This window comes from Malus domestica, chromosome 03 (genome assembly GCF_042453785.1).
Source record: "Malus domestica chromosome 03, GDT2T_hap1".
Taxonomy (NCBI): Eukaryota; Viridiplantae; Streptophyta; class Magnoliopsida; order Rosales; family Rosaceae; genus Malus; species Malus domestica.
The window spans coordinates 7,319,725-7,338,974 of NC_091663.1; the positions used below are offsets into that span (position 1 = coordinate 7,319,725).

The 19,250-nt window shown below is 34.4% G+C and overlaps 2 protein-coding genes across 2 annotated transcripts; one reads left to right on the forward strand and one right to left on the reverse strand.

The window, feature by feature from the left end:
* The first annotated feature begins 2,678 nt into the window (after positions 1–2,678).
* Positions 2,679–5,590, forward strand: LOC103420611 (laccase-2). Its single transcript, XM_008358669.4, has 6 exons — positions 2,679–2,824; positions 2,993–3,144; positions 3,251–3,495; positions 3,750–3,878; positions 3,987–4,955; positions 5,189–5,590. The coding sequence occupies exons 1-6, from the start codon at positions 2,696–2,698 to the stop codon at positions 5,317–5,319; spliced, it is 1,755 nt and encodes a 584-aa protein (XP_008356891.1). The 5' UTR covers positions 2,679–2,695; the 3' UTR covers positions 5,320–5,590.
* A 1,615-nt stretch (positions 5,591–7,205) lies between these two features.
* On the reverse strand, positions 7,206–7,988 carry LOC114824111 (small polypeptide DEVIL 13-like). Its single transcript, XM_029100510.2, has one exon. The coding sequence runs from the start codon at positions 7,828–7,830 to the stop codon at positions 7,531–7,533; it is 300 nt and encodes a 99-aa protein (XP_028956343.1). The 5' UTR covers positions 7,831–7,988; the 3' UTR covers positions 7,206–7,530.
* Positions 7,989–19,250: the final 11,262 nt, after the last annotated feature.

Consider the following 19,250-nt stretch of genomic DNA (forward strand, 5'->3'; position numbering starts at 1 on the left):
GTCTGAGAATGAGACACACTTTCACCTCTTGTGATCAGTGTGTATATAGTCAATAAACATGTAAAAATCAACATGTTACTCTTTTGTGTTTTAATGAAAAATAAAAAAGAATTAGGCAAAATTATTTCTTGGTCGATGGTCGATCGTGTGTAAGAAACAAACAGAGAGAATAAGAGGCAATTCCACCTAACACCTCCGTTAGTCCCTATCTACCAAATTTTATTAATAAGAAAAAGAAATGAAAAAAACTAGATACAAATAGGGTAACAAACTAGGCAAAAAGCCGCACAACAAACAAATCAACGAATCAGGCCCAAAATAATAATAATAATAATAAATCAAGGAATGCAGTAAGTGGGACATCTTACTGTTTACTTTCTCCAATATCTGTCCTTACATAGTTGGAAAGCGACCCTCTACAGATCCGTTTTTTCTAATTCATCAAATCCAGGAATCCGGACCATTAAAATTTGATTTAACTGCTACAAATAAAAATTCATTCTAAAAGTTATAATAATTTTAACTGTAGAATCAAATTTCAATGGCCCAGATCTCCGGACTTGATGAATTAAGAGAAAGGAAATCTTTCCTTCTTGTCCAATCGTTTCATAAAAAACATAGATAAGTGATATATGTAGAGATAGAGAATATATGTCTACAACAATAACAATCAAATCTTATTCTACTAATTGGGATCGTCTATAGGAATTTTAAAACACCACTGCGCTCGATTTTGTTCCAATATCTTCCTTTAGTTCCAAGTATTTCATTTTCATATATGTTCTTTAGTCTCTTTCAAAGTCTTCCTAGGTATTCCTTGACCCCTTTTACCTTACGCCTCCGTCTCATAGTCGTATTTTCTAACTGGAGTATCCATAAGTTTTCGGTTCACGTGTCCAAACCATCTTAACATATTTTCTTTCATCTTATCTTTAATTGCAATTAGGGATGGGCAACGGTTATGGCGGGCGGGTAACCGCGGTTATTTACCCATAACCGTTTAAGCTTTTACCCTCATAATCGTTTATCCGTTGGGTATTTAAATAAACGGGTATACCCATATCCATAACCGTTTATAAATGGTTAACCATACCCATAACCGCATACCCATTTAACCATAATCGCGTACCTGTTTACCTGTTTTTAACCCATTTACTCTTTTTTTTTCACCAGTCTACCTATTTTTTTTAACAACTTGAAAATTAAAATGAAATTTGTCATAATTTTTTTTTCTAACAATTAAATACCATTATAAATACATTTAACATGAATTTTTGTATTAACGGCAATATTATTTATGAATATATGTATGTAATTACACATCAGTCTGCTAATAAGCTAATTTGATAAATATTTGGATTTTTATTTAGAAACATATGTTCATCGATCCAAGCCATTTAATTGATTTCTAATTTTTGGATCAAATACTTATTGAAAACTCAAGGCCAATTAAAAAAAAAAAAATATATATATATAAGTACACATCAGCCAACAATAATATGTTTCTAAAAGCTCAAGGTAATCATTATCTTGAATTGGCCAAAACTCCAAAAGACTCCAAAACAAAACTGTCAAACACTCTAATGCTTTAGCACATTCAATCACATATATTAAACATTGGCCCGTTCTATCAACTATATTTTTCTCTCAAGTGAGGCATATATATATATATATATATATATATATATATTATGGCCCTTTATAACCAAATATGTTTCGGGATACTAAACTTAGCTAGAAACTATTTTTTTTTTTAGTTTTACATATATTAAAATAAATGGTTAAATGGGTACCCGTTTATAATCGCGAATAATACCCATAACCGCCAATTTAAATTTCACGGGTAAACGGTTATACCCATAATCGTTTATTTATCTAAACGGTTACCCATAACCGTAACCGTCAAATTTAAATGAGCGGATAACCATGGTTACCCATAACCGTAACCGTCAAATTTAAATGAGCGGATAACCATGGTTACCCATAACCAATGGGTATTTGCCCATCCCTAATTGCAACCACTCTTATTTTACTTTGGATATCCTCGTTCTTAATCATATCATTTCTCGTATGCCCACACATCCAACGAAGTATTCTGATATCCGATACACTCATCTTTTTTCACGTGTTGACCGTCCAACATTTTGTGCCATAAAGCATCGTTTGCCTTATTTTTGTCTATAAAATTTTCCAAAATAACGAAAACATTCACTCTTTGACACTTTCATTCTTAAGAAATTAAAATTAGGATAGTGTGTGGTTATATTTCTGTATACAAAAGACACTAAACCGCACCTACCACACTTGTTAATACATAATTAATGGCTTTTGGAGAAGCTAGGCATGACCCAAACGACTTCTGTGAAAAGCAGGGAAAAGAATCTATTAGCTTCTATTGAGGATAATGATGGACAAAATCTGGTGACGACTAACAATAATAGGACTTAGAGGTCAGACAGATGATAAGTGATTCTTCTAGCACAAATAATAAAATATAAATTACTTGGATGATACTCTACAGCGGTAATTACCAATTAGATGGGTCCAAAATTCCAACAAATTCAGTTGGTAAATTCTCTCTTCATCGTCAAAACCTGTAACTTCCTATTACCTAATTGACCAAACACACCTTTTCATTTGTATATAAACAAATCTCACAGGCCAAGCTTCTTAGACCACTGCAAAGCTAGCTCAAATGGCATCTGCTATTCCTTTTTCACCAACATTTCTAGTGGCTTTTCTTCTTGCTCTTATCTCTCTCTTGGCCTTTCCTGAGTTTGCCATTGCTGCAGCTGGCAGTGTTACAAGGCTTTACAAATTCGATGTATGTTTGATAAATACATAGACTGTGAATTCAAATTATTGATTGTTTAGGTTTTTTCGGCAAAAATTGTAGTCCTGATTCATAGTCTGACATCAAAGTTGTTGCGGCTTATAATTAAATAATATGCCATGCTCTAAATGTAATTATAACATTCTAATTTTTGTGCAGATAAAGTTGAAAAATGTGACTAGGCTGTGCACCACAAAGAGCATTGTGACAGTGAATGGCAAGTTCCCTGGACCTAGAATTATTGCCAGAGAAGGAGACAGGGTTTTGGTTAAAGTGGTCAATCATGTTCCAAACAACATGACCATCCATTGGTACGAAACAACTTATAATTAATCAAGTTTTACTCAATTAAAGTCAAATATTTTTTTCTTCATTTTTTAACTTTTTATTTGTGGATTAATGAAAATGTGAACACAGGCATGGCATCAGACAATTGCAGAGTGGATGGGCAGATGGGCCATCATATGTCACTCAGTGCCCTATTCAAACAAACCAGAGTTATGTGTACAATTTCACCATCATTGGCCAAAGGGGAACTCTCTTCTGGCATGCTCACATCTCATGGCTAAGAGCTACTGTCTATGGACCCCTCATCATCCTCCCTAAGCGCCATGCTCCCTACCCTTTTCCCAAACCCCACAAAGAAGTTCCCATAATTTTTGGTAACTAAACTTACCAAATTATAGAGAATCATTAATTAAACAAGCATTTCTCAGATATTGTAGATTTTAGGGTAACATATTATGTGGTGAAACTGTAAAGCTGTCATTAAATCAAGACTCCATTTCTTAATAGTTCAAATTTAATAGTCTGACAATATAATGTACTAAACTGAAATTATAACATAGCAAGTAACTTTTATGCATATACCACAACTAACATGCTAAACTTTTCATATATGTTTAAATCACTACAGGTGAGTGGTGGAATGTTGACACGGAGGCTGTAATTAGCCAGGCTCTACAGACCGGAGGTGGTCCAAATGTCTCCAATGCCTATACGATTAACGGACTTCCAGGGCCATTGTACAACTGTTCCAAAAAGGGTACATACACATCGATCATGTGAACATTTTTTTTTTCCATGAAACATATATAATCTTGTCACAAAAAGTTTAGTTATAATTTCTCTTTATTTTTGTGTGTTTTTTCAGACACTTTCAGTCTAAAGGTGAAGCCTGGAAAGACATACCTCTTGCGATTGATCAACGCTGCAGTCAATGATGAACTGTTTTTCAGCATAGCAAACCACAGCCTAACAGTAGTTGAAGCAGATGCTGTGTATGTCAAACCCTTCAAGACCAATATTTTACTCATTACACCAGGGCAAACCACAAACGTGCTTCTCAAGGCAAAACCTCACTACCCTAATGCCACTTTCCTCATGTTAGCCAGACCCTACTTTACAGGCATGGGTACTTTTGACAATTCAACTGTTGCTGGAATTCTTGAGTACAAAGAACACTCAAATTCTTCTTCCTCCACATCACTGAAAAGCCCACTTTTTAGGCCAATCCTTCCCCAAATCAATGCTACTTCTTTTGTTGCAAATTTTACTAGTAAATTCAGGAGTTTGGCCAATTCTAAATTTCCAGCCAATGTGCCCAGAACTGTCGAAAAACGCTTCTTTTTCACAGTAGGGCTTGGAACCAACCCATGTCCTAAAAACCAAACATGCCAAGGGCCTACCAACACCACAAAATTTGCAGCTTCTATTAACAACAACTCATTTGTTCTTCCTTCAGTAGCACTGCTTCAATCTCATTTCTTTGCTCAATCCAACAGTATTTACACCACCGATTTCCCTACTATTCCTCCCAAGCTGTTCAATTATACAGGCACTCCACCTAACAACACCAATGTGAGTAATGGGACAAAGGTGGTGGTGTTGAAGTTCAATACTAGTGTGGAATTGGTGTTGCAGGGCACCAGCATTTTGGGTGCTGAGAGCCACCCTCTTCACCTTCATGGCTTCAACTTCTTTGTTGTTGGACAAGGTTTTGGAAACTTTGACCCTAACAAAGACCCGCCTAACTTCAACCTTGTGGATCCTGTTGAAAGGAACACCTTCGGAGTACCCTCCAGGGGTTGGGTGGCTATCCGATTTCTTGCAGACAACCCAGGTAATCTTTTGTTTGTTTCGACCGCATGTGTCACACCCCAACTTGGGCTAACATGTGAGTTCACATATATACTAAATTGGAGCGTGACAAAAAACTTAATTTCAGCATGCGATATAATTAGTAAAGCGTCATATTTATTTGTGGAAACAAAGAAAAAGAACTATTGTTGGAGAAGTGACCGGCTGGCACAATGTACTAAAACAATTTTTGCCTTTGTATGACTGAAATTGCAGGCGTTTGGCTCATGCATTGCCACTTTGATATCCATTTAAGCTGGGGGCTGAGGATGGCTTGGGTAGTCCAAGATGGGAAGCTACCTAATCAGAAGCTGCCTCCTCCACCGTCCGATCTCCCAAAGTGTTGACCGTTGACTCTTTTTTGGAGTGACTGAGGCACCTTTACATTTCCTTATTCTTTCTTGTAACCTTAATTTTTTGTTTTCACTCTCCCTTAAGAGTAGCCAAAGGCTTGCAACATTGGCACCCTCTACTGAAACTGGAAAGGAATTTTGTGGAGGTTTTGTGTTATAGCCGGATTCTCCATGCTATTGTTGAAAAATAAACAATAATGATTCGATCCAATAATGCAATTTAACAATTAAAATTAAAAAATTCTGGTATCTAACAATTTAGACAATACTGTTCCTGTGTTATATGTGTTCGTATGATAAATAGTTTTGCGGTTCTTTAAACTTGTTGTGAGATCTTGCCCTCCAAGGCTTAATTCATGAGTGAAAGCTTGTTTCTCACGGTTTGGCAAATGCGTTCCAAATATTGTAGAAAACCAAGAAATTGGGAGAGAGTGTCCTCCGGTCAAGGTACTGTTTGGTATGATAGCCTATATATCTACTCCTTAGTTTCTCCTATACCTGGTTTTCTTACCATGTGAATGTGAATTAAAATCTCAGAAGGAATTGGTGTAATTTTTAAAACATGAAGGTATTTAGTGAAAACATGATAAACCTCAAAGAATATAATTGTATAATTAACCCTTCCTTTAAAGAGAAACATTGGTCTTTCTTGCCGAAAAAGATAATTGAAAAACCATATTCCTTTCTTTTAGTTTGCACCACATTTATTATCTATATTGCTACTGATTTATAAGAGGACTTAATACAAATTTGAATAAATTGTTAGTAGAAGTTTGAAATCATTGAAGAAGTTGCCTTATTCATTACCAATTTCTCTATCATCTAGGACTGTAAATCGGCTCAAAACAGTTAGAGTTTAGTTTGTGAAAGAAACAAGTCAAACTTATGTTTAACGTGATAAGAAACAAACCACCTTGAACATTGGTATGTTTGTTTGGCTTGTAAAGCTCATAAGAAACTTGTGTTTTTTCACATGACAACTTGAGTTAGATTCTATGAAAGAAGTTTGTTTGGAACACAAGATGATGATTAAGATTTAACTTTTGAAGTTAGGTCTATTTTTATTTTCTATGTTTATAGACTATCTTCAATTTGAATTTTTTTTAAGACGGAGATTGATATCATGTCCCCAGTCTTATTTTGTTTCTAGAGAAATTATTACGGCTTGATCACCTATCCTCCCACAGAGTTCCAATAATAAGAAAAGAAAAAAAAAAAACTATTTATATGACAATCTTAAAGTATCATGCTTGAAAATTTCATGTGATATTGTTTGTTTTATACATTCCATCATTAGAAATTATCGAAAAAATGTACAAGTTATGAATTTTCAATACAAGAACGAACCAACTTCTTTTACTAAATAGCTCGAAACAACTTTAATTCCGTATTGAGCTGGAATTTTTTAAGCTCACGAACACGAATCATATATGAAACAAGTTAAGACAAGCTTAAGAAAACTAGCCAAACTTGAATAAGGTGATATTTACTTTTATTGGACTCATTACTGCCTTATCAACACGTGATATGACACAATTACAAAACATTTTGAGATTAGTGTATGGAAATACATGGGATACAAGCCACACTCCTAGATTAAATCAAACAAAGTACTTCTAAAGAGAATTTTTACTCAGATTTTATCATCAAAGCAAGAAAAGGTGTGGCTTGCATTTCCAAGGAAGATAGGAGAGTTACCTCTATGTCTTATTATATTGGCTGCTCCCCAGCAGCCAAAGGGAATCTTTCTCTTTAAAAATTTTAAAATAAAATAAAATGATGCAAAACAGAAATATTACCAAATTCAAATTAAAAACAAAAATAAATTATGGATGTTGGCCTTCATGAGATTTGATTGCAATCTCGTGATCATGGTACAGTTGTAGAACTTGAACACTGGACATATATTTGATAATATGATAAGTTCTTACAATGTACATACAGAAGCACTTGTAACTCATCTCAATTGAAATTACAAAGGACAGTTCTCTAACAAAAACGAAAATAGAAAAATTATAATTAATAAAAAAAAACACTACAGAAATTTGTGTGTTGCCGATCTCCTCTTGATCGGATGGGAGAAAATTTGATACATATATATGAGTTTGAAATTACAAACCCGACCCATCTCACAGGAAGGTGATATATGAAGAAAAATAAGTACATATGGAGCTTAATTTCAAGCATTAACATAATTAAAAATTATTAATCACCATGCTTGCGCCAACAAACAAGCATAGCAACACATCTTCTCATGATGTAGAATCTAGCCTTCTGTTCCTTGGCAACGCTAGTACACTTGTGGCCGATGGAAGAGTTCTTTTGTGAGAAGCTTCTTGGAAGAGGAGACTTGGAGCTAGAGGCATTGGTTTTTTGTGAATAGCTTCTCAGCAAGGAAGATGTGCTTCTGGTTGAAGAACTTCTTGTGAAGGAAAACTTGGAAGAAGAACTTGATGATGAAGTGCCTTCGTGCTTGTTCTTTGGTAGCTTCCACTTCTCATCCATAATGTGTACGTTTAATGCTCAAATTTTCTTGAGGTTGATCTATTTGATCTCTTCTGGCTTCTGGCAGCTGGTACTCAACTTGTTTGCTTTATGTCAATGTATGTGTTGAGAGAGAGAGAGAGAGAGAGAGAGAGAGAGAGAGAGAGAGAGAGATGTGAGTATGGTAAGTGGGGCATTGGTGTTATTATATAGGGTATGACGTTGTAGGGAGTGTGTTGGCAGATGGTAACATGGTAGTGTTGTTTTGTGGGTGCTTGCGTATAGTGATCACATTACAAACCACATATCTTATACAAGTAGAACTTCATGGAGAATTTACTTTTCTAAAAACGGCAATACGACTCAAAGAAATTTTCACAACAATAGGTAACATTTTTATTTATTGAATGATACCACATACCAAGATTTGAAAGTATTTAACTGTTTAAATATAAATGAGATTTAAAATGAGCTCGAATGTAAATCTATTAGCTAGTTTCGTGTGAATTAAGATTCAAAATCAAAGATTTGCTTGAACGTTTTTAGTTATTGTATTTAAAGAATACGTGATAGATGAGGTGGTGTGACGTGTAAGAATGTAAAAAAAAAAAATATCCCACAATCATTATCATTGTAAAATTTTAACTTCTTCCAGCTCGTAAATTTTCGTATAATAAATTTTATTGGTGGATCATGGGAATGATCATTTTCTTGATTAGTGTCAGATGGCTCTATCTCAATGACCTATTGATTGTTTTCTCTGTAGACTCGTGGTCATTTTCCCATTGCATCACCTCATAATTCTTGAGGAGGAGATCCTCTCTCTTTTCTTTTATTTTTATTTTTCTTGAGACACTATTATTGTACGGTGCTCCAACATTAAAATATATCGGGATCACGCACACCACGTAAAGCTCTGAGCAAGAGATAAAAAATAATGGGAGAGCGGGGACCCTGGTCATTGTACAATTCTCATGTGAATGGTTGTACCAATTATTTTACGAAACAATAAACAGTGAATACTGTTAACTAAGATCAATCTTATACAGTAAAGAAGAAGAAGAATGTAGTAGACTTAGGGAGAGAAAGAGAAAGAGAAAGAGAGAGAACTTAGAGAGAAGATGAATGTTCTTGATATACTTCTTAACAACCAAGTGATACAATGTTGAGATATTTATCTTCTTACAACTACAAAGCTAACTTCCTTAACTAACATCTCTTCTAATCTAATTACAAGTGGCAACATCTTATACATCAATATCTCTATTCTATCATCCCCCCGCAAACTCATGATTCGATGCTCGAAGCATGAGATTGTTACAGTGAGTACGAAACAAAGGAGAACTCAACCCTTTAGTCAAAATATCAGCAAACTGCTCTTTAGATGACACAAGCTGAACAGAAAGTTGTTTCTTTGCAACTCTTTCATGTACAAAATGAACATCAACCTCAATGTGCTTAGTACGTTGATGTTGAATCGGATTAAAAGCCAAAGCAATAGTTGACAAATTATCACAAAATAAAATAGGAGGTGATGTGAGAGGAACTTGTAGAAAGACTAACAGTTGCTGAATCCAGTCTAATTCAGCGGAAGTAGAAGACAAGGCTAGATATTCAGCCTCTGTGGATGATCGAGAGACTGTCAATTGTTTCTTGGATGACCAGGAAATAGGATTGTTTCCTAAAAACACAGCCATGCCAGTAGTAGAACGCCTATCATTAGGGTCACCTGCCCAATCAACATCACTGAAAGCCTATAATTGCAGTGGTCCTTTTGAATAATAGAGGCCATGATGAAGGGTACCCTTTAAGTACCTCAAAATGCGTTTGACAGCAGTGAAATAAGCAAGCATAGGTCTTTGCATGAATTGACAAACTTGATGGGCAGAAAATGCTATATCCGGCCTTGTAAATGTGAGGTACTGCAATGCTCCTACTACACTCCTGTACAACGTTGGATTGTTATAGGGAGCACTATCATCTTTGAGAAGCCTGTTATAGGGCAAACAAAGAGTCTCACATGGCTTGGACTCAAGCATCTCAGTTTTCGTAAGAAGATCCAAAATATATTTGGATTGAGACAAACATAATCCATGTGCAGTCCTATAGATTTGAATGCCCATAAAGAAATGCAAATCCCTTAGATCCTTGATATCAAACTCATTGGTTAAAGCACTAATAACCTGTTGCATAGCTGTAGCTGCATTCCCTGTGATAATAATATCGTCCACATAAAGCAACAGAATGACAATACCAGAATCAACTGTCTTGACAAACAGGGAGGAGTCAGAATAAGTGTGTTGAAAACCCAATTGAGGCAAGAACTTGGTAAATCTGTCATTCCAAGCTTGATGGGCTTGCTTAAGTCCATATAGAGACTTGTGCAACTTGCAAACAAGGTGAGAAGTAGTGACATCAGCAAAACCAGGAGGCTGGGTCATATACACTTCTTCGTCCAAAATGCCATGTAAAAAGGCATTCTTTACATCGAGTTGCCTAAGGGGCCAATTGAACTGAGCTGCCAAAGCTAATACTAGCCGAACCGTGGTGGGTTTAACCACAAGACTGAAGGTTTCCCCATAATCAAGACCTGGTTCTTGACTGAACCCTTTAGCTACAAGCCGAGCTTTATGGCGAGCAATAGTGCCATCAGAATGTTTCTTAATCTTGAATATCCATTTGCAACCTACCAAGTTCTTTGTAGAAGGTAATACCACCAAACTCCAGGTACCTTGTTTATGTAAAGCACTGATCTCCTCTTGCGTAGCTTTTAACCAAGTAGGATCCTTCATTGCAGTTTTATAAGAAGTTGGTTCAATAAGAGACAAATCAGTACAGTCAGACTCCTGAATAGTAGCTAATAAAGCTTTGGTCTTGATAATACCACTTTTGCTCTGAGTTTGCATAGGATGCAAATTGAGTGGTGGAACCTCCAACACCACTTGCAAAGTACCAGGACCAAATGGCTCTTCTGGAGAAGCTTCAGAACCATTAACAAGTGCCACAGGGACTTGAGGACTAGAATTAGAAGAACCAGTAATGGATTGAGAGGACAGTGGTGATGAAGGAATGGGAGAGATTGATATGGGAGAATGAGCAGGTAAGGATGAGGAGTCAAGATTGGTATGAGATGATAGTGATATAGAAGATGAAAGAGAAGTAGGCATAGGCAAAACAACATTGTCATTAGAAATCACAGGTGTTGGAAGTGGGAAATTGTGAATTGAAGAAGATTGATATGAGGGTTTAGTGTGTAACAACAAGGTTGTGTAAGGAAATTGATTCCTATCAAACACGACATGTCTAGAAATATAAACTCCCTGTTTAGAAACCTCATAACATATATACCATTTATATGTGGTAGCATACCCCAAAAAAATACACTTGGTGGTCTTGGCTTGTAATTTAGTATCATTATAAGGCTTTAACAATGGATAGCACGCACATCCGAATATTCGGAGATGTGAGATAACAGGAAGATGACCAAACAAGAGTTCAAAAGGAGATTTATTTCCTAGCACAGAAGAGGGCATTCGATTAATGAGGTAGACAACTGTTTGACATGCATACGACCAAAAACTTGCAGGTAACCTAGCTGTTTGTAATAGGGTCACAGTGGTTTCAATAATATGCCTATGCTTTCTCTCGGCTAGACCATTTTGCTCGGGTGTATGTGGGCAAGAAAGTTGATGGGTAATTCCTTTATCAAGAAGAAATGACTGAAAAACCTTACTAACATACTCTCCCCATCCATCACTCTGTAATGTTTGAATAGTGGTTGCAAACTGAGTAAGAACAAATGAATATAATGCAACAAAACTAGCAAAGACATTAGATTTGTTGATCAATGGAAACAGCCAACAATGTCTTGTATATTCATCGATAAAGGTCACATAATATCGGTAACCATCAATGGAAACAGAAGGAGCTGGACCCCAAAGATCACTGTGGATAACAGCAAAAGGTTTTACAGACTTATTGGTACTTAGTGAAAAGGGAAGTTTACAAAACTTGCCCTCCAAACAACTAGAGCACATTACAGGTAATGAAGACTTTGAACAAGGGATATTAGCTTGCTTTAGCATCAAAGAAACAATGTTATTAGATGGATGACCTAGTCTATTGTGCCAAGTTGTAGAATGAAAATGCTGATCAAGGAATGCTTTAGCTTGCAATGGAGCTGAATGTGTTGAATGAGAGGTGGCAGAAAGGCAAAGGATTGGATAGAGTCCATTACTGCATTTTCCTTTATAAATGATCATCCCTGTGACCTTGTCCTGAATCTAGAAGCAAAAAGCATAAAAAATTAGCCAGCAATCATTATCTAGACAGATTCGATGCACATATAACAAGTTTTGTGTCAACTTCGGAACATAAAGCACATAATTGAGCTTAATCGGATGCACAGAATTCAGTTTGGAAACATTGAGAACTGTGCTACCAATATGAGACACATGCAAACCTTCACCATTGGCAGTTTGAATGGTTTCAGATGTAGGATATGGAGATGCCAGAGATAGGTTACTGAGATCGGCAGTCATGTGATTAGTAGCTCCAGAGTCAGTGATCCACACTTGAGAGTTAGAATAAGAAGTAGACGGTGATGATGGTGACAGAGTCATCATAGTATGCAATGCTTGTGGAGATTGTTGATGAGGATGAAAAGGTTGAGATTGCATTGATGAATGCTGAAATGGAGCATTATAACTTGGAGCACCATATGTGGATGTTTGCACTTGAGAAGGATAGAACTGTCGAGTAGAACCACCAAAATTAGGACCCTTGTCATTGTAAAAACAGTACCATGTGCTGTGATTGTGCTTGCCACATATTTGACAGTGAACTCTATCAGGAGGTTTAGACTGACAATATGGAGCAATGTGTTTTTCAGCATTACACGTTTAACAAGTAGGCAACAATGGTGCACTTGGATTACCAAAATATTGTACTGGTGATTGACCAAGTATGCCTGGACTTGGTGTAGGAAGCACATGGGTTTGAGTATACTATTTGGGTGAATAGAAACGAGCCCCTTGATTAAACCTGCCTTTCCCTTTGTTTTTATTCCCATTAAACTGCTTGTATCCTCCAGAAAAGAAATGAGACTGCCCAGATGCAAGATTAGGTGATTGATTCTTTCCAGAATGAGAGAAATTATTAGCAACCATGGCAGTAATAAAGGGTGCAGTTGTAGAGTTTTCGACAATGACCTATTCAGCAAGCAACTGAGATCGAAACTCTTTAAGAGAGATCACATTCTCACATCCCCGAATAACACAGCGAAAAGTGTTGTATTCAGAGGGTAACCCATTGAGAGCAAGAATAACTATGTCCTCATCAGCAAAATAAACCCCAACAGCAGATAATTAATCTCTAGCCTCTTTAATTCTGTGAAGATACTAAGACACAAAATCAGACCCTTTCTTTATTGTCTGAAGATTTGACTTCATTTGAAAAATACTAGTCTTAGACACTGTAGAGAATTGTTATTTCAGACGAATCCAAAGATCCTGAGAACTCTTACTACCAATAGCACAGGACAACGCAACAGGTGACAAAGTGGCTGTGATCAATTGCATTATAGCCCGATCATGCATTTTCCAAACCACAAATGCATCTGTTTCAACAGAAGTACAAGAGCTAGATTGTATACCAGATTCAGCAAGAGAAACTGAAAATTGAAGAGGACAAGGGTGCGAGCCATCAACAAACCCCATAATACCATTGCTTTCCAACAAAAGTTGTATCTGAAAATTCCAATTGAGATAATTGGAGTCATCCAATTTGACATTAATCGAAGTCGAGATTGTGGAGATTAAGGCGGTGATCGGAGATGGCACAATTTGAAGCTGTGTTGCAGTCACCATTGAAATTTTGTCTGAAAAACTCTCTGAGGAATTATAGCAAACAGTTGATATGCAAGACGGAAGGAAGCAAGAAAGATGATCGAAGAAAGATCACGACCACCCCAGAAACCCTAGAAATCCAAATTATAAGAAGACGAAGAGAATCAGAAAGCAAAAGGTGAGAAGAACGAATACATCTTCAAACTGAGCGGAAGCAGAGGATCGAAGATTATGCGCATGCAACAATGGCGATTGATACCATGTTAACTAAGATCAATCTTATACAGTAAAGAAGAAGAAGAATGTAGCAGCCTTAGGGAGAGAAAGAGAAAGAGAAAGAGAGAGAACTTAGAGAGAGAGAAGATGAATGTTCTTGATATATTTCTTAACAACCAAGTGATACAATGTTTATATATTTATCTTCTTACAACTACGAAGCTAACTTCCTTAACTAACATCTCTTCTAATCTAATTACAAGTGGCAACATCTTATACATCAATCTCTATTCTATCAAATACCTGATAAATTAAGGGTATTGTTATCTACACATTTATTTTTACTTCTCATACATACTTCTCAATTTTTGGTCCTCAAATCAAATGAATTGAAGAAATTTAAGAGTGTATGAAAGCGCGTTATAAAAATATCAAATAGGTCCCATGAAATATATAAAATAATAATTTTCTGATTTCTTTACAACGTTGAGATGAGAAACCATTATTGAATCTGTATGATGTGTTCTTTACTATGACTTCAGTATATTTAAATAGAGTTTTTGCTTTTTTTTTTTTTTTTTTTCTGTCAAACAGAGTTTTTGCTTGGTTGAATGTTCATAAAATTGAATAATGTAATACATTGAACATTGTACAATCTTGAGAAAATAATTAGATTCATGAATTTACTTGATTAAACAAATACATAGAATTGTTAGTTTGTAAAATGAGAAACTAAATACAATATACAACATTTAAGAAAATAAAGAATACCTTTATAAATTATTAAGTTATTAATTAATCGATCGGTTATTTAACATTCGCTAAATTAATAGATTTTCTTTGATACCAAGACAATTAATTTATAGAGGTTTAACTGTATGTGTACATTGATTTTGAAAATTCAAATGATTTCTTTTTACTATTTTCATTATTTTACGAGAGATTTTTCTTTTATGGTATACCATGTGTCATTATACAAGTGGAGGAAACTTGAAAATAAAGTTTTTCTCCAATTATATAATGATATATTGTGTACCATCCCGTGTTTCCTGCACTCTGAAAAATTCCTCTAATATTACACTGTCCATCTGGCTTACTTTCCCATTGGGACATCAGAAGTAAAATTGCACCTTGTTACCAAAGTACCAAGTAACATTGGGTAAAATAAATCAGATAAAAGTTATGGAGAAGTATTCTTGGATTTTTAACTGTTTAAACGGCGCAAATAATCTTTTGTCCATGCATGTGCCTATACTTTCTACTGTTTTACCCATGCATGCTTCATGACTTCATATTCATGGCTGACAACAACTGGTTGCAAATTAAACACAATCTTTTATCCTTCCTATTCTTCTTCTCTCCGATCAGCTTTCTCTTCGGTTTTTTTTTAACGGCTGTGAAAAGGAAGAGCATCAAGTTAGGGCACTAATTATCTAATTAATTTTAAGATACCTTCTATGTAATTTCAAAACTTTGTACTAAGATAATCTTAATGGTCTAACTAAGTAACTATACTAGTGCTTATATATATATATGCATCTGGAATACACATATAATGAGTGTAGCATATACAAGTTTATATAATGTGTATGTATATAAGATGTTCGCATTCTCATGCACATGGACGGTGCACCAATTTGGATCAACAGTCAGAGAGTTTGAAAATCTCTTAAGCAATATTTTAACTAATTTGAAGTAAAAATTAGTTAAAATACTCAACATTGTGTCGTTGGTGCTGATCCCTGCATGTGCTTGATGAAATTGATTTATGTTATACGCTTCTTAAGATTAATTGTTAGTTTGTTACACTCTCTCCTAATAAATTTATTTAACCAGCAAGAAGCAAGACATTAGAAAGGAAAAGAAATTTGGAACCCTATCTGAAGACTTGACCATTTCATAACTTCTAGTAGCGTTTCTTATTCTTCTTCTTCTGGTGAAGAAAAATATTTTCTTAGCAAACAAGTTAGATGGTTAAAAGTTAAAACTGTTAACGTGAAAGTCGATGTACAAAAGGGCTCTTGTTTGATATCTCCATTAAATAGAACAAAAAATATAATTTCACATTTGACTAAGAAGGAAACATTACTCTTTCACTCAATTACTACAATATATAACCTAACTAATTCAACAAAGAAAGAAGGAGGTGGCGGAATCTTGTAATTAGATAAATTCATCGTGTTCTGCTAGAAGAGATATGACTAGTGAAAGGCCTATTAATCTAATTTTCTAAACTTGTTTCGTTCTTATTTTCTGTACGTTAGTTTCAATTTAATTTGTTGGAAGAAATTAATTAGATTTAAGTATTTAACAGAATATTTGAGTCCTTGCTATAGCAAAATATTACAATTAAAAAGCTTTTCTCTGAAGATAAAAATAAAAATAAAAATAAAAATAAAACCTATTCACATGTGAGTCATTGCTAAAAGAATATTTGACCACAAGCCATGAATCAATTTCAAACTTCATAAAATTAGTAAAAGTACAAATAACGCAAGCAAGTCTTTCAAGGCGTAGGTAAATAAACAGATGCATGTGCTTTAGACACAGGCGGTGCCTTGTGGGTCTTTAGTTATTCTAAAGATTTTTCTTGGGATACTTTTTGGATGCGGTACCTAATTTTTAACATTCTTTGACTAAAACTTTAATGGTATTCAAAGTTTGATCAAAGTCCCTTGACTTTGTACGCTTCATTATATTACAATTAATATTTACATTTTTATTGTTTTGACATTAATTGTTTGATATTTTATGAGATTTATAATCCTATAAATTTAAAATCTCTCATTATAATACTATTAGAAACGGTTACAATACAAAAAATTCAAACTTTTTGATTGAATAAATGGATAAAAACTATGTAAAAATAAGAAATAATAAATGGCAAAAGAATGCATCCATAGGGTTAAAAAAAATTGGTACATTTTACAAAAAATTGGTACATTTCACATATAACAAAGTGGTACATTAATAAAGAAGAATGGGTACATTATAAATAAATTAGGGTACAGATAAAAGATTAAAAAATTATGAGTACAAATGAATTTTTAAAAAATATAGGCGCTAAAGAAATTAATACATGGGTACAAAATAAAACTAAAAAGAAAATACTACAAATTAAAAAAAATGTTGCAAATTAAAAGTGGGTACAAACTCAAGATATAAATATATGATACAAAGTTTAGGCATAAAACATAAATATACCATATGTAATTTTTCTATCATGGATTATGTCACGTGACAGTATACACATGGGTACAAACACAAATAAAAGTTTAAAAAATATGGGCACAAAAAGAAACTAATATATGGGTACAAATTAAAAATGAAAAGAAAATTGGTACAAATTAAAAATAGGTACAAACTAAAAATAAAAATATATGATAAAAAATTTAGCCATAAATATAAATATACTAATTTTAACATTTTTAACACTAAATGAATATATTTAAAAATAAAAATATTTTATTATTCAAATAATTAATGATGTTATTAATACCCAAGGGCCTTGATAAAAAATTGAAAATGAATAGGATTTTAATCAATGGAGTAGCAAAAAGAAGGATGAGAACCTAATTTCTCCATTTTTTTTTAAAAATAATCAAGGTATAAGTATCATAGAAATTAATCGAGGCATATACATACATACATACATACATACATACATACATATATATAGTATTTAGTATTTTGATGAGTTTATCTTAAGCCAAATAGTGAATACAAAGTTTTAATGTATAAGCATGATGTCAATGCAGAAAATATTAGCAGAAGATCTGAACCTTCTTCTGTTTTTGAATTTAAATCAATGAATCAAGATCATTAAGTTGCAGAGAGAGAGAGAGAGAGAGAGAGAGAGAGAGAGAGAGAGAGAGAGAGAGAATATTGTAGGGGGTTTTCTACTTGATCTATTTTGTGTTGTATCAAAAGAAAATAATTTTTTTTTGAAGTTAGAAACATTTCAATAATTAAATAAAACGACGAATAGGAAAACAGTTTCATTATTACGAATTGAAAAATAAACTTCAAAAAACAGTGTATAAGACTCTTTGTCTTAGATGAACGTTAATGTTTTGTTTCCTATCGTACTCTAAAGAGCTAATATTGTGTAGTTTTTCATTTTTAACATATTAAATCAATGTGATTGTTCATCATGTAGCTTAAGAATATGAACATTTGGGAGTTGGGAGTCCCCACATGCATACATGTGAGAAACACAAAGGGTAACCAGGAGGAGGTAGCACCATGGAAGGCGTGGACCCTTTAGTACTACACTTGAAATCAAAAGAAAACTGGTCAAACGACTCAAGACCCCCCTCTTTTCCCCCCTCTATGATTTTGTCTACGCTCCTCTAATCTGAGACAAAATAAACCAGAGTGAACTACTGAAAGAAAACAAAAGGCTCTTCACGTTTGACGGGGCTCAAACCCGCATCTACCGCCTTGACAGGGCGTTTGAAATCAACCTCTTTATTTTGTGTTGTAATATTCTTTGAGGAGGGTTGATTATAGTATTATGGTGCCTTGTTGTTTAAGCATGTATCTCGATCAGAGATATGCATTGATATAAGATAATGTGTTTTGGGAAAATGCTACACTATTTTATGGTGTAACGTCAAATTTCTTCATGGTATCAGAGCAGGTTGTCCCAAGTGTGAAGCTAATGGTCACACGTGCTCTACATCATCTTGTTTGTGTTGTTCACATGTTAGGCTTGAAAATTCGCCATAAGTGAGGGGGTGTGTTGAGAATGAATCACACATTAATGTGAGAAGATGGATCTTGCATGGACTTATAAGTAAGTTGGGTTACTCTCTACATTGCCAATTGATTTTATGGTGGAATCTTAACTTTCTTCAGGTGGTACAAGGGAAATTTATTGATATGAAAAAAAAATTACATCTAGTTAGGGGAGACATAAATCTTACCTTTCATAAACCAAGAAAAACAAAATGCAGGGACAGGGGGATGAGACATACATCTTACCCTTTTTTAAAAGGAAAATACAAGAAAAAGAAAGGGACATAAAGTTGATCCCTTCTTGAAAAAGTAAATGCAAGAAAAAGAGAGAGAAAAAAAAAAGAAGGGAGGGTGGGGGAAGAGGACCAAACCCTTCTAAAATAAAATATAAAAGATAAGAACTTGCAAGAAAAGCTGTAAAAAATAAAAAATAAAAAATAAAAAGACTCCAAAAGGATTAGGTAAAAAAGAAAATCATACATGAAGAAGAGGAGATAAACCTGTAAGTCGTCATGCTTAATAAATCTGAATGTAGAAAAGGAAGAATCCCTACAAGAGGAGCAACATGTTAAACAAGTGAAGATAAAAGAAAGTGTGAAAATTATTTCTCTTATTTGTACAAATGATTATGTGCAAAAA

Excerpts from the sequence above, each read along its gene's own strand:
- LOC103420611 (XM_008358669.4), top strand. The coding sequence starts at position 2,696 with ATGGCATCTGCTATTCCTTTTTCACCAACATTTCTAGTGGCTTTTCTT. Across the intron at positions 3,496-3,749 it reads AGAAGTTCCCATAATTTTTG|GTGAGTGGTGGAATGTTGAC; the intron begins GTAACTAAACTT and ends AAATCACTACAG. Across the intron at positions 4,956-5,188 it reads ATTTCTTGCAGACAACCCAG|GCGTTTGGCTCATGCATTGC; the intron begins GTAATCTTTTGT and ends CTGAAATTGCAG.
- LOC114824111 (XM_029100510.2), bottom strand. The coding sequence starts at position 7,830 with ATGGATGAGAAGTGGAAGCTACCAAAGAACAAGCACGAAGGCACTTCA.